The following is a 15,193-nucleotide window of genomic DNA, read 5'->3' as shown; positions in this document are numbered from 1 at the left end:
AGATCTCGGCCTAGTATTAGATTCTAGCCTTACCTGGAATGACCAAGTCTCTGAAATAAGTCGGAAAGTTTCAGGAACATTGCGTTATCTCTATAAATTTAAGAATTTTCTCCCAGTAGGTACTAAGAAATTACTTGTGCAGACTCTAATTTTGCCAGTTATTGACTATGCGGACGCGTGCACGACTAATATCTCTCAGGAGTACCTCAATAAGCTAGACCGTCTTATGAATAATGGCATACGTTTCATTTTCGGACTTCGCAAATACGACCATGTTTCTTTTTATCGCCGTCAGCTAAATTGGCTCTCCATCCGTCGTCGTAGGTCCCTTAGAATCCTGAGTATTTTATTCTCCATTTTGTTCGAGCCTTCCTCTCCTGGTTATCTTAAACGTAAATTCACTTTCATCACCCCCCGTCCAGGATGTGAACTCCGTTCCTCCCGTTCTCTCAAACTCTCGATTCCTTCTCACCGTACTGGTTTTATGTCTAACTCTTTCGCCGTTGAGGCAATCCGTCTCTGGAATTCCCTCCCTCTCTTTATTCGACAAGCCCCAAGCAAACCCGTTTTCAAACGACTACTTCGCAAGCATCTTCTGTCAGAAGAACTTAAATAAGGTTCACCATCATGTATATGTACATAATTATATGTATTAGTCTATCTTTTATACATTATATAAGTAGTAGTATTTAACTATTTATATATTTTTAATATTATTTGACTTCACGTTTAATTTTTTCCTTATTAATTGTTATTATTTTTTCCTGCACCAACATACACAAATGTCTCTGTTTGACCCAATGGTTGACTGGTAGAGAATGCCTTTTGGCATTAAGTTCGCCATTTGTACATTTTTCTTTATGTGTGCAATAAAGTTTAAATAAATAAATAAAATAAATAAATATTTGCCATTAAGATCTAAACTACCTATGTATCTATCTATTATTATTATTTTACATAAAAACCCATTTTCTAATAAGATATTTATCTTTTCTTTCAAACTGAAAATATTGGAAGGAATGGGCAGAAACGGATTGGAATGGAATGAAGTTTCAAAGATTTTTTTTTCCATCATCTATCTAGCTAAATAGAAGGCAATCAAGTGAAACGAATAAAGATATACCTACCCAATATATACTACATGTGATTTATTTGCATTAGATAGTATCATATCACTATATTACTACCTTTTTTAATACCACGACGGTGGCAAACAAGCATGCGGCCCGCCTGATGGTAAGCAGTCACCGTAGCCTATGGACGCATGCAACACAAACCTGTATACTCCTTTTTGATGAGCCCCATACTGTAGCCCCTCGGAAAAACCTCAGCAGGAAGCTCATTTCACAGCCGAAGCGTTCGCGGCAGGAAATTCCTCTTAAACCGCACAGTACGCGACCAATTAGGTTCTAGGGTGTGAGGATGAACACCCTGCGAGCGAGCGGTGCGGTGATAGAAAGCGACCATTGGTAGAACACACACAAGGAGGCAAAGTCTCTCCTTAGACTTAAAGGTTCAGTACCGCCTCTGAGTTTGGGATCGTCGACGATTCGTACGTACAACGCGCCTTTGGACTGAGTCGAATGGTCCAAGCTAGCATGCAGGTACTCCTGCCCAAAGGTGACAGCAATACTCCATATGGGGACTGCAATTGCAAGACCAGCGCTGTAGCATATATATGTTAGAGCATATGCTGAGTGGTGTCCAATTGTAGCCTCTATTACAGCATCATCACTGTAACTATTGCATGTTAGTATAAGTTACAAGTAGTTATAACTGTTTAGTGTATTAGATCTTCTTTCTTACTTTTTTTGTTTTCTAATGTGGTGCTGTTTGTAGATGGTTTTGCAATAAACGTTTTTCTATTCTATTCTATTCAATTTATATAGCAGCAGTTGTAAAGTATCGTCTCGCTTTATTGAGCACACCGAGTTTTTTGGATGCCGGGTGGCTACGGAATTGGACATCACTGGAAATGTCGACACCGAGGATCCCAATACTCCCTGACATGGTAAGGGCTGAGCCTTGGAACTGTGGGACCACAGTAAATGGGGTTTTCTTAGCGGTAAACGCGCAAACTTGTGTCTTGGTGGGGTTAAATCGGACTAGATTGTCCCAACCCTACACCGAAACTGGATAGAGTGCTTTCAGTGTCCGACACAAGCTTTTCACGACTCTCCAGCACCACAGAACGAGGGATGTTGGCACGGCCTGTGTAATAGGCATCCCCTACTGTCGTCTGCATTGCATAGCAATGAATGTCGTCGTTAGACAACATATGTCATTGATGTGCAGCAAAAACAGCGTTGGGGATAGCACAGAACCTTGCGGAACGCCAGCGTTAATGTCCATGCTATCGGAGCAGCTTCCGTCTACTACGGCTCGTATGCATCTGCCGGAAAAAAAAGCTAGCGATCCATTTGCATAGTCCCTGCAGCAGTCCATAAGATGGTAACTTCGATAGGAGACCCCTACGCCAGACCCTATCGAACGCATTCGCTATATCTAGGCTAACTGCCAATGCCTCACCTTGACTCTCAATGGCCTAAGCTCAGCGGTGTGTTAGATACAATAGAAGATCACCAGTCGAGCGACCGTGACGGAAACCATACTGGCGGTCGCTGATCAGGTCGTGTTCTTCTAGGTATCTCAGCAGCTTTGCGTTAATTATACGCACCATGACCTTTGAGAGAAGAAAGGTAATAGCGATAAGCCTGTATCTCGATGGGTCCGATCTGTCGCCCTTTTTAAGCACAGGGTGCACAAGGGCCGTCTTCCACGAAGATGGAACATGCCGTTTCTTGCTAGAGAGTGTGAAAAGGCGCGCCATCACGGGACACAACTCAGGAGCACATTGCTTAAGCACAATCGCTGGTATGCCGTCTGGCCCGCTTGACTTATGAGCGTCGGCGATAGCAACTCCCGCCGAATATCCCTCTGCGTGAATGAGATCTCTGGCATTGAATATACGCACCGTGGGATGGTGGGCGGCACGGCGCAACCGTCGTCGGTTAGGGTCGAGTTTGAGGCAAAAATAGTAGCAAACCAAGAAGATTGGCTTTCTCCTTTGCACTGTGGGCCAGATGACCATCAGCTTTTCGCAGTGGTGGTAAGGACGACTGACAAAAATTTCCCTCGGCAGCCTTTGGCAAGCGACCAGAACGCGCGACTCCCAGTGGGGTAGCTCGCTAGTTTCTCACCAATTCTGTCGACGAAATCATATTTAGCCCTGGCAATGGCCCTCTTATGACCCTATATACCTATGAGTACTTAACCGTGACAAAGTGGATTTCCGATGAAGAAAAATTTATTTTGCCGTACCTACTTAAACCATGAGCGCGAAACCTTCTTCATTGACGTTTTACAGATACTTAGGCTCTCAGCATACGGAGCGTAAGCGTAAGAAACGCGTAAGCGTATCGTAATACGCGCGTAGAACGAGAGCGCTGCGAGCGCGAACAACTTCAAACAAGTCTTTTCTGTCGTCATTACGACAGACGTAGCGTAATATGGGCGCAAAAAACAAAACTTCAGCCTTATCAAACAATAAAAAATCTTTATCTGACGAGAAAGTAAGATCGTTGATACATCCGCCGAAGACATCTGACACCAGCGACACCATGATTTCAGCTAGATTCCACTTATTAAACGATTACGCTTACGCGTCTCGTACTCGTAACGTTTTTACGATACGTTTACGCGACGCTTACGCTCCGTGTGCTAAGGATCTAAGGCGGTGAAAAAGAAAATACCTATTCTTAAACAACTGTGCGTTTAGACTTGGTATAAGTCACAATTTTTCAGACGGAAAATGAAGTTGTTCATGTGATAAAATTAAAATCTGCGTTCTCTCTAGGATAATTTTACTGTAACTGGGCTTACTGTGTTCTAATATAATATAAATTATGCACTTCTTTATAAAAATGCACTTATTCACAAATACTAGTTTTTTTAATAACCTACTCAATGCCAAGCTATTTTAGGTAGGAGGGAAATGAGTTTTTACTTGTTTTTTTATTTAAGTTATATGGTTTAGTTTATCAAATTTTAATGTTTACGTAAACATACTTTAAAAAAATAACCACCTGTATAAAATAGTAATGTTATTAACTTGATTCGGGCTCGGACACCAAATCGGCACGAAACGAGAGAATGCTATGCCCTATGCGGCACACGGCCGTCTCATCGCTCCCCCAATAAAACGGTTTATTAAGGTTACAATAAAGTTCTTAAAATGTTCGCGTTCTTCTGAAATTTCGGAGTAAAACCGAAATAAACCGGTTTTAACCGGTATCTTTTAAACCGTTTCCGAGTTTTCTTACTCGGACAGAAGTGACCCTAATTGTTATTATTGTTGTTTACGCCGTTGCTACTACCTATTAGAAATATGCAGTCAAGCGTGAGTCGGACTTACTTGTGTACTATTCTGTTAAACTTTAGAGAAAAGTCATATTTAATTAAATATATATGACTTGTAGACCTTGTTTTATTTTAATCAGTTCACACTTGTCAGCCAGTAGGTACAATTAAGTTTAAAAAGTCGCCTAGTTTCGTAAGTGCAATCGGACTCATCACTCAGCTAATACGATGCACGGCAACGGCTACTATACTAGTAATTGTAGTCGTACTAGTATATAGTAGATGGTAAGCGAACAAAATTATTTAAAAAACCCTTCCCTAGGAACGTATTTTCTTTCCTTTTCATACACTAGCGTAGATATATACTAATTCTGCCTCTTTCACGCAACGCTCAACTACGACATTACTAAAGGGAAAGCTTTATAAAAAGCGCTTAATGATAAGGGTAACCCTTATTAAGGGATTGCAAGGCATATAGGATAGCAGTAAGCAATTGCAAAGGGCTAGCTTTATTTTTTGCTAAGTTTCTCGGTAAGGGCTAGTCAAATATATGGGCTTGCAGTTCAAACTGGACAGTCTTTCAATGTGTTAGCCATGTTTATGGGACGCCCATTGAAAGGCTTTTATCGCGGAAATGGTTGTCGGGGCCCTGATTGGATATATACTTTCAGGTAAGTATTGGAAGAAAGTCGATATTTTTAAATTATTGTGTTTAGAACAGTTTGACTGATATTATTTGTAATTTTCAGGTTATTTTGAGTACGTAGGACAGATTTAAATTTAGAAATTATCTGTCTGACTGTTTTGAATTTTGCGTTAAGAGTCCTTATTCCTACAGACGAGCGTATTTTGTAAAATGCTTCCTTTTTCATTCAAGATTACGACGTAACTATTAGTATTTATTCAAAAACTGGTAACGTACTTAAATAATCGCTTCCTAAACTAGCGGCTCCAACAGTTCAAATTTTCATTTTCTCTTTTAAACCTCTTTTTTAATGAGTTTTTTTGGGAGTCTTTTCCAAATTTTGCAGTGAGATGTGGCGTTTAGGTTCTCAATTTTGCTGTAAACAAGAATCATTTGGTACATGAATGACTACAATTTGATTCAACATATCTCGTACGAGGGGCTGGAATGATTAACAATCGAAGATTCATTTGAAAAAACTGATAAAATACCTTCCGAGTTTTCTTCATTTTCTTGGCGAAAACAGGGTTTTATTATATTTTTTTTCCGCAAATTGTACGCATATTTTGCTTTAAAAATAATATTATAGCAAACTGTAACTTTATGTTAACCTATAAAAAAAAAAACATAACTATGGGACCTACATTGCCATAAATTTATATTTTTTTATAACACGTATAAATCACGCAGCAGCGACGCCCCGCTCTCAGTCCGCGCGGAGCGCGCTTAGAGGACGGACCTGTGCTCGATTGTCAGGCATTCGTTGCGATCGTAATCAGCTACGGAGTTCCGAGAAGCGCTATATACTGCGATTAGAAAATCTTAATAAAAGTTCATTTTTTACACTATGCTTAACAGACTCTCGCTTATTGATGGATTTTTAGTGGTCCTTTTTTTTATACTACGTCGGTGGCAAACAAGCTTACGGCCCGCCTGATGGTAAGCAGTATCCGTAGCCTATGTACGCTTGCAACTCCAGAGGAGTTACATGCGCGTTGCCGACTCTAACCCCCTCCCGCCCCTCGTTGAGCTCTGGCAACCTTACTCACCGGCAGGAACACAACACTATGAGTAGGGTCTAGTGTTATTTGGCTGCGATTTTCTGAAAAACGCATTTTTACTTGAAATTACGTTAGGGTTTGCATTTGCATTATTATTTTTGACCCGGATGAAGTCCAAGTTCTCGTGATGGAGTCAGGAGTTGGTCACCAGAACTCCTAATCTACTCATTATAATCCCACTGTGTTTGGGCTCGAAAGATTTGCCCTGACGAACACCATCGATCTAGATGAGGTCCAGGGTCTTATGATGGAGTCAGGAGTTGGTCACCAGGACTCTTAATCTACTTATCATAACGCCATCGTGTTTGGGCTCAATAGATTTGCCCTGACGAGCACCATCAATCTAGATAAAGTCCAGGGTCTCATGATGGAGTCAGGAGTTGGTCACTAGAACTCCTAATCTACTCATTATAATTCCATCGTGTTTTGGCTCAAAAGATTTGCCCTGACGAGCACCATAGATCTAGATGAGGCCCAGGGTCTCATGATGGAGTCAGGAGTTGGTCACCAGAACTCCTAATCTACTCATCATAACTCCATCGTGTTTGGGCTCAATAGATTTGCCTTGACGAACACCATCGACCTAGATGAGGTCCAGGGTCTCATGATGGAGTCAGGAGTTGGTCACCAGAACTCCTAATCTACTGATCATAACTCCATCGTGTTTGGGCTCAATAGATTTGCCCTGATGAACACCATCGATCTAGATGAGGTCCAGGGTCTCATGATGGAGTCAGGAGTTGGTCACCAGAACTCCTAAACTACTCATCATAACCTCATCGTGTTTGGGCTCAATAGATTTGCCCTGACAAGCATCATCAATCTAGATAAAGTCCAGGGTCTCATGATGGAGTCAGGAGTTGGTCACTAGAACTCCTAATCTACTCATTATAATTCCATCGTGTTTGGGCTCAAAAGATTTGCCCTGACGAGTACCATCGATCTAGATTAAGTCCAGGGTCTCATCCATGGTGACCAACTCCTGACTCCGTCATGAGACCCTGGACCTCATCTAGATCGATGGTACTCGTCAGGGCAAATCTTTTGAGCCCAAGCACGATGGAATTATAATGAGTAGATTAGGAGTTCTGGTGACCAACTCCTGACTCCATCATAAGAACCTGGATGGACTTCATTCGGGTCATAAATAATAATACAAACCCTAACGTGATTTCAAATAACACTGAAACTCTATAGCACTAATGTGCGCAAACGATTGGCATCTTGACTAGGCAGCATGGGTGCGTAGCCACCATGCCAATCGATACGACAACGAAACATCTCTCTCTCGTACTAATATGCACAAACGATTGGCATCTTGGCTGGGCAGCATGGGTGCGTAGCCAACATGCCAAACGTTTACGATACGACAAGGAAACACTATCTGTCTCTCTATCGCACTAATATGCGCAATCGATTGGCTTCTTGGCTAGGTATCATGGGTGCGTAGCCAACATGCCAATCGTTTACGATACGACAACGAAACACTACTGTCTCTCTATCGCACTAATATACGCAAACGATTGGTATTTTGGCTAGGCACCAAGCAAGTGTGTGGCCAACATGCCAATCGTTTACGATACGACAACGAAACACTATCTGTCTCTCTATCGCACTAATATACTTTATTTATACCTGCAGTCATTTACTAACTTCTTCATTTTCCATTGGTGTGAAAGAGACAGAATAAAGAGCAAGGGTTATAGTACACTCTGTAGTCTGTACACTTAGTAGTAGTGTACATAAAAAAAACTACTGTGCATATAAAATAAAATAAAGAGTGCCCATATGATATCATATAACACTAAAATTAATGTTGCTTGAAATTATATTGAAAACTATCAAGATTATTCTAGTCTGCATTGAAACGCGCGTCGCGTTGCCGGCGCTCGCGTACCGAGCGCCAACGCCATCTATCGAGCGTTATTTCGTGAAATCGGAGAACGCTCCAAGGATTAAGGGCTCTTAATAGTTGTCTTTTACATATGCTAACTGTTTGAAGAAACCTAGTTCTTAAAACCAGAATATCAAAATAAACAAAACATAAACACAGCTAATGGTAATATTCAACTCATATAATTTATTCATCTAGGGCCCAAATCCAGAGAGGAAAATGTAGATAACATTTGTATGGAAAAATTACCACAGATGTTTCCTGTTAACCTAAAACTCAGTAAGTATGATATACATGCAATAGGGCAACACTTTTCATAGCAATGCAGCCAAAAAACTAATATTTTTTTATACTGTAATGCAAATTCATAAAAAAACGTCACTAACATAATTAAGGAAATTGGCTAAGGTAGTAAAAAAATTAGCTTTGTTAGTAAAAAATACAATTGTTAAGCATGATAAGCAGAAAAGCACTCGAGTGACATTGACTGATAACTTTAACGGGCAATGATACCCATTAACTAATGACCAAAACATACTTCAGCTAACAATCTAAGTTTGTAAGCATTTAGTTTTTTTTATTTAGGCATGTATTCAGGCTCTGTAGTGAGATATAGACAACAATCATACTTTTATAACGTCATTCAGGGTATAAAGCGAAAAAAGGTAGATGTGTGCACTGTGTATACCTATCTAATGACCATGTTGTGTAGGATTTAATCGTTTGCTTGTAGTAAAAGCAAAATAAATCATCTGTAGACTTGTCTAAATGGTCAACTTATGGAAGTTGACAGAAAGTATCAGCTTTCTCCTTTTCTAGAGAACAGTTTACTAATTCTTACTAGATACAGGTTGCTAAAACATTTACATGAATGTAAAGGATATATTCAACATTTTAGAACAATGTGAAGTAGAATCCATATAACATCCAATTTAACAATTCGTCTATTGAGAATTACGGCCAATACATTGCAATTTCATAATGCACATTAGCATAACAACCGGCAGCTTCGTGCAGCAGAGAATGTCAAGTAGCAATTGATTCCAAGGTATTTGTAACCAATTCATTCATTATCTTGCTAGGCATACTCGCATAATCACTCGACCAACCGTCAATACGAATTATTAGCGTGGTAAAAAAATTTAATGATTCTAATAATCGCATTGTGACGTGAATCATCGCAGAGGCGGCAACATCACTTTGCAAATTTTAAAGTTAACTCATGCGGAAATAATTACCAAAAACTTTAACTTGACATAGCAACATCGACACCCTACAAAATGAGTCAAAGTAGTCGATAAATTCTGCGGTAAATGCTACGTTTTTTAGAAAAAGGCGGAGTCGCTGTAGGTAGCTTGGGCGATGGCGGTCAAATAACGGCTGATGACGGCCACTCAATGTATGGCGGCCGTGCTTTCCTATTGGTTTCACCTCAGAATAAAAACGTAAATAATGCAAATAAATAGTACAAACTGAAGAGAAACTTACCACATAACAGCAGCAATAGGCAATAATTTTCCACGACCCACAAGCACCATTCACTCACAACACAAAACACTCCACATTCACGCACGAATCCGCACGATTGACAATTTGACAATCTTGTTTAGAATGGATAGAACACTAGCGCCACGTGTTTGGAAATGCGTTACGCGCAACGACATGAAGTTGTATTATACAGTAGTGACAACCTGAGGAAATAAAACCATAAACGTATAGAATTGTTGCCATTGTAAGAAACACCACTTTTTTTTTTATTAATTTTCAAGATCAATTATCTAGATGACCCATCATCAGAAAACAATAAATGTGACAAAAAAATACCGAATATTCGTATTTTTTGATTAATACTTGGTTATTGTCTGGAAATTTATACGATAACAGTTGTTTTGGAGCGTTACATGATTGACACTTCGTTTTGTTTGTTTATGGTTTCATCAGTTTGACAGATGTCAGATCAGATGTTCAATTTTGATTTCGATTTTAGGGAGTGAAAAATTTATAACTTTTAAAATGTTGACCAGAAATTGTTTAAAAATTACCAGTGCCTCATCAAGAGCACTTTTATTCAGAAAGTACTTGCTTCACGAAAAACGTTTGCCCTCGCAATGCCCGTGCCAATGCAACTTTAGCAAAGCGAGGTTATGTTTTGATTATTTTCCCTATATTTAATTGATATTAAAGGAGCTTGATTGCTGATTCTTGAAATAATTTACAGGTCTAACGATACTATGGGATTAACCAAAGTTGCCAATACTACTAAAGATGTATGGGTTTCTTCAGGGGCAGGAGAAAAAGTAAATTCTGTGACATCACAAATTTTGGGATCATCAGAGGAGTTATTAGAGAAAATGATAGCTGGTCTGTCATCGGATATTCATCAGAAAAACAGAGTATATAAAAATGATTTAGTTAGAGTGATTGGGAAAGTGAAAGAGTTAAATTTCTCTAGTAAAAGGCAGGGGCTCTTATTACTGCAGTGTTGTACTGAGCTGCTCCCCGATGAGACGGCTGCGACTAGACTAGCGCTAGCTGAGGAGGTGTGGGCTGCAATCAAGTAAGTTTTTTTTTTTACATATTTAAAACTAGGTCTATTGCATTTATTTTTTTAATAAAGAATTAAGGTAACAAAATAAAGGCGCGATAGACCCAGTTTTTAAATATGTTTTAAAGTCTGTTCAAAATGCGAAAGTTTCAAATGATTTAGGGCAGTAAAAGAATTGGTCCAGAAGGTGTATTGGGGAAAAAATCAAGAAACTCATTGTATATAGAGTAATAAATATATATATAATGTATAAGTTCTATATATTTACATAACACATTATTTTATTGACTTTATTATAATAATTAACGTAAGGGAAAATGATGAAGCCTATTGTGGATAAAAATGATGCCTGTTGCTGATTTATGGTTGTATGTTCCTGACGAAACCTACATTGTGGATTTGAATTTGTCAATTATTTTGTAAGCATTATTATGTACCAATGCGCAAATTGAGAAATAAAATTTATCTGTAATTAACTTACATTTTTAAATGTTCTAATGTGGAAACTGATGGTATGTGACTAGTGTTATGGTAAAATGACGAAGTTTAAAACAATATGGTGGGATTCCGTTATAAAGCAACGGCAATGAAAAGATGTAGGAAGATGCAGCACCATTTATACAAGAAAATGTAACTTACAATGTTACGTGTTACGTTAGTGTGGTCAGTTCTTTATTAATTGTCATTTCAACTCATTCTCAACTTTCAAAATCTACCACAAAATAATTTGATTTTTATTTTATTTAATCACAATTTATATTTGCAGGCCTCACACCAAGTTCACAGTGGAGCACTACAATGAGCTCCTCCGTGTATATATAGCCAATGGAAAAAGAGTCAAAGCAAGCACCTACATTGACTCCATGGCCCCAGTGGTACCAAATAATACCACTTATGAATTAATACTGAGAGCACTTGGAGAGGTAAATTCTTGTTTTAATAAACTTGTAGAAATAAATTCTTCTTCTTCCTCCTGCCCTTATCCCACGTTATGTGGGGTCGGCACAACATGTTCTTCTCTTCCATTCTCCTCTATATTTCGTCACCTCAGCACTCATTCGTTTCTTTCTCATATCCTCTATCACACAATCCATCCATCGTTTTTTGGGTCTACTATCCGCTCTCTACTCCTTATCTTCTCTGCTATTGGTGCTACTTTCAAACTTATATACTCATTCTTAATCTGATCCTTTCTCGTCACTTCACACATCCATCTCAACATTCTCATTTCCGCTGCGTGCACTCTTCAATCAAAGAAGAATCAAATGAATATGTTGTTTTTATACCATGTCGATGGCAAACAAGCATACGGCCCGCCTGATGGTAAGCTACATGTACAAGTAAGTTACATACGCATTACCAAATCTATTGAGATTCAGTACGTAACTGATTGCAGTTACATACTGAAATTGTTTTCTATCCATGATTTTATTTAGAAAATGGTTGTTTTTGATAATGTAGGTTGTATCTGATTATTGGGAAAGTGGTTGTGACAGATCTTGGGAAAAAAAAATCTTGTTTAACCTTTTGAACACCACGCCTATCGCACGCCGCGCGTAATCGTGAACCTTGTCGGTACGCGTGAAGGTTGATATTGGGCTGTAGCCGCGCGCGTCATATGACGTCTTTAGCGGTCAAAAGAGAGAGAGAGAGAGAGAGAGTTTTAAGAGAGGTATGGGCATTGTGAATGTCATCTCGCTTTGTGTGGTAGGGCACAGCCAGTGGATGTCATTCCAGATCTAGAGCAGAGCCCAACTGGGGAAGTACCTCCACCTTACAGAAAACAGCAGCCAAATAACACTAGACCCTACTCATAGTGTTGTGTTCCTGCCGGTGAGTAAGGTTGCCAGAGCTCAACGAGGGAGGGGGCGGGTTTAGGGTCGGCAACGCGCATGTAACTCCTCTGGAGTTGCAGGCGTACATAGGCTACGGAGACTGCCTACCATCAGGCGGGCCGTATGCTTGTTTGCCACCGACGTAGTATAAAAAAAAAAAAAAAGGTTAATAGAGAGTATTACTGCAATGTTCTGCCACCAGAGTGCAGCTCTATCACACATCCTAAACCATAGAGTAACTTGTACATACAAACGATTTAAACGGCCACTCATTGTGAATCTCCTACTTTTCGCACTTGTAATGTACTATTATGTTTACACATGGTTTTATGTTGATGATTTCAGACCGGGGATATTAATCAAGCTACTGAAGTATTAGCAAATATGAAAAATCAAGGTTTGCCAGCCACTGAGAGTGTTTTCAACTCTCTAATATTGTGTCAGGGGAAAACTGAGTAAGTTTATTATTATATTTATTATAATTATAAATACTTATAATTCCTGCCAAAGCAAATGTAGTAGACTACTTAAGCAGAAGGAATAGTTATCAAATGATTTTAACTGTTATTGCATATGTGAAATGTATGTCTTCAATTCAAGCCTCATTGCCACCTTATAGTCCTAAAACTTCTGCTGAAGGAAAAAATACAGAAAGATGATGATAATAATTAGAATGTTTTCCTTATATAGTTCGTGTAGAGTCAAATCTAACCTGTATTAACATTACACTACTAGTCAAGGTATGAGTCTTCGTAAATGACATGATCTATTATATATTTAAGTAAGTAAGTAAACACTTTATTGTACGAGAAAAATAAATATTGATTACATCAGGTAGAAAGTAATTTAATTGTGCCCTAAATCATTTTCCCATTGTCGTGCCATTTAACTTTTTATATATATTAATGTAATCATGCGATACGTTTAAATAAATTATATTTATGTTTGTTCAACTAATTTCGCTCATAAACGCGCGCCATAAACAAACAAATATTTACCTGCATTTTCTTATTCATAACATTCACTTCTCAGAAACTACGAAAACGTCAAAGAAGTCCTAACAATGATGAAATCCCTCAAATTCGAACACACAATAGATACTCACACATCCATAGCTCGAGCACTGGCGTTCAACAAGAAAGGAGACCTTTTGCTGAAAGAGATGGAGGTGGCCAGGCAGAACGGACATCAGTTTGAGGAGAGTCACGTTATGGAGATAGTTAAGAGTTTGGCGGCTGGGAAGATGTATAAATTGGTGCCAAAGGTATACATTTCCATAAATTAACTTTGTACAGACCAGGGGGCTTAGACAAGATGACCATCGTTATTAAAAAACTCCAATGGAAACTTATATAATGTATGAAAACTTGACGCATAGCGTCTGTCATCTAGTGTTGGTTAAGACTCAAGTCCTTTGAGTCCTCTGTATTAAGACTCAACTCAGTTTTTCAGACTAGTCATTAAGTCGAAACTTGAATCCCTATCAAGACCTAAGTCTTTTGAAAGTCTTGAGCGCTGAGAACTCTCAAATTATGTACAAAAGTTTTCTAAAAGGCATTGTCTGAATTGTCTCCACATTAAATTCACTCAATGAAACAACAGCAAGTGGTTCTAATTTAGCTTTTGAGATTTGACCCACGTATACTAAATAACTACTTTATGACATGTTTTTGACGATTTTAACATATCTACAATTTTGTTACTAACCATGCTATGGAATGTACATTTGTTCTGAAAATTAATTGAAAAAAATCGGTTTCGGCCGAAGCTAATGCCAAAACCGAACCTTCAGTCGGTTGGACACAAAAAATAACAATTATAATTGTTCTATTTTGTAAGCTGTTATTTATTTTTAATTTATTTATTTATAATTTTCATTTGATGATTCAAAAGAGATTGTAAAAAAACTACATTTAATAAATGACTTTTTACTTTTACTTTACATACAACGCAAGTAATAATAGCGTCTTAAAAAAAAACTTATATTTTCAGGTTCTCAGATATCTACCAGAAACAACATTAAAAACCCCATCAATATCTCCATACATGCAAAGCGTTTGTACATTACTAGTATACCAGAACCACCCTTTAGTGGCCTTGGAGTTTTATAAAAGTCTTCCGCTGCCATCATTTGGACCAAAGGATGACCAAGGATTGCACGGACGAAGCTTGGTTAGGGATTGTGTGAAAGCTGGGATCGTAAGTCTCCTTATTATTAATAGTACTTTTCTCCAATATGCTCATGTTCACCTTATTGTAGCAAAACCAGTACGGGAAGTTCTTCATTATGGTCAAACTCGAATTAAAAAAATTCAAACCATTATTGTCGTGTTTTAGCGGACAGGAAGCTATTACTGTATTGTTTTTTTTTTTTTTTTATACTACGTCGGTGGCAAACAAGCATACGGCCCGCCTGATGGTAAGCAGTCTCCGTAGCCTATGTACGCCTGCAACTCCAGAGGAGTTACATGCGCGTTGCCGACCCTAAACCCGCCCCCCCTCGTTGAGCACTGGCAACCTTACTCACCCGCAGGAACACAACACTATGAGTAGGATCTAGTGTTATTTGGCTGCTGTTTTCTGTAAGGTGGAGGTACTTCCCCAGTTGGGCTCTGCTCTAGATCTGGAATGACATCCACTGGCTGTGCCCTACCACACAAAGCGAGATGACATTTACAATGCCCATACCTCTCTTTTGGACGTAGTTTAAGGACGTACCCGGGTCCGGGTCGGGTTTTACTTTTTAAAACATGTTTCCACTAAGACAAACGCAAACAGCCAATTAATATAGCCGCGGGCCGAGTCTACACGACC

The 15,193-nt window shown here is 38.9% G+C and overlaps 2 protein-coding genes across 3 annotated transcripts in view; one reads left to right on the top strand and one right to left on the bottom strand.

Annotated features, from left to right (window-relative positions):
* LOC133519356 (ADP-ribosylation factor 6) overlaps window positions 1-9,642 on the bottom strand; it is a 108,598-nt gene extending 98,956 nt beyond the window's left edge. The window contains exon 1 of the mRNA XM_061853398.1: window positions 9,488-9,642. The gene's annotated coding sequence lies outside the window, so the exon portion shown is untranslated. The remainder of the gene's footprint in view (window positions 1-9,487) is intronic.
* Window positions 9,643-9,885: 243 nt separating this feature from the next.
* Window positions 9,886-15,193, top strand: part of LOC133519364 (leucine-rich PPR motif-containing protein, mitochondrial) — a 23,777-nt gene continuing 18,469 nt past the window's right edge. The window contains exons 1-6 of one of the 2 annotated variants that reach the window (XR_009799623.1): window positions 9,886-10,140; window positions 10,218-10,556; window positions 11,311-11,467; window positions 12,725-12,834; window positions 13,412-13,643; window positions 14,372-14,578. Coding sequence is in view for 1 of the 2 variants with exons in the window: in XM_061853409.1 (XP_061709393.1) it covers window positions 10,013-10,140; window positions 10,218-10,556; window positions 11,311-11,467; window positions 12,725-12,834; window positions 13,412-13,643; window positions 14,372-14,578 (1,173 nt within the window). In the remaining variant the exon portion in view is untranslated. The remainder of the gene's footprint in view (window positions 10,141-10,217; window positions 10,557-11,310; window positions 11,468-12,724; window positions 12,835-13,411; window positions 13,644-14,371; window positions 14,579-15,193) is intronic. The other variant, XM_061853409.1, reaches the window with a different exon arrangement.

This window comes from Cydia pomonella, chromosome 6 (genome assembly GCF_033807575.1).
Source record: "Cydia pomonella isolate Wapato2018A chromosome 6, ilCydPomo1, whole genome shotgun sequence".
In the NCBI taxonomy this organism is placed as follows: Eukaryota; Metazoa; Arthropoda; class Insecta; order Lepidoptera; family Tortricidae; genus Cydia; species Cydia pomonella.
Note: the sequence above shows the minus strand (reverse complement) of the source record. Positions and strands in the feature narration are given on the sequence as shown.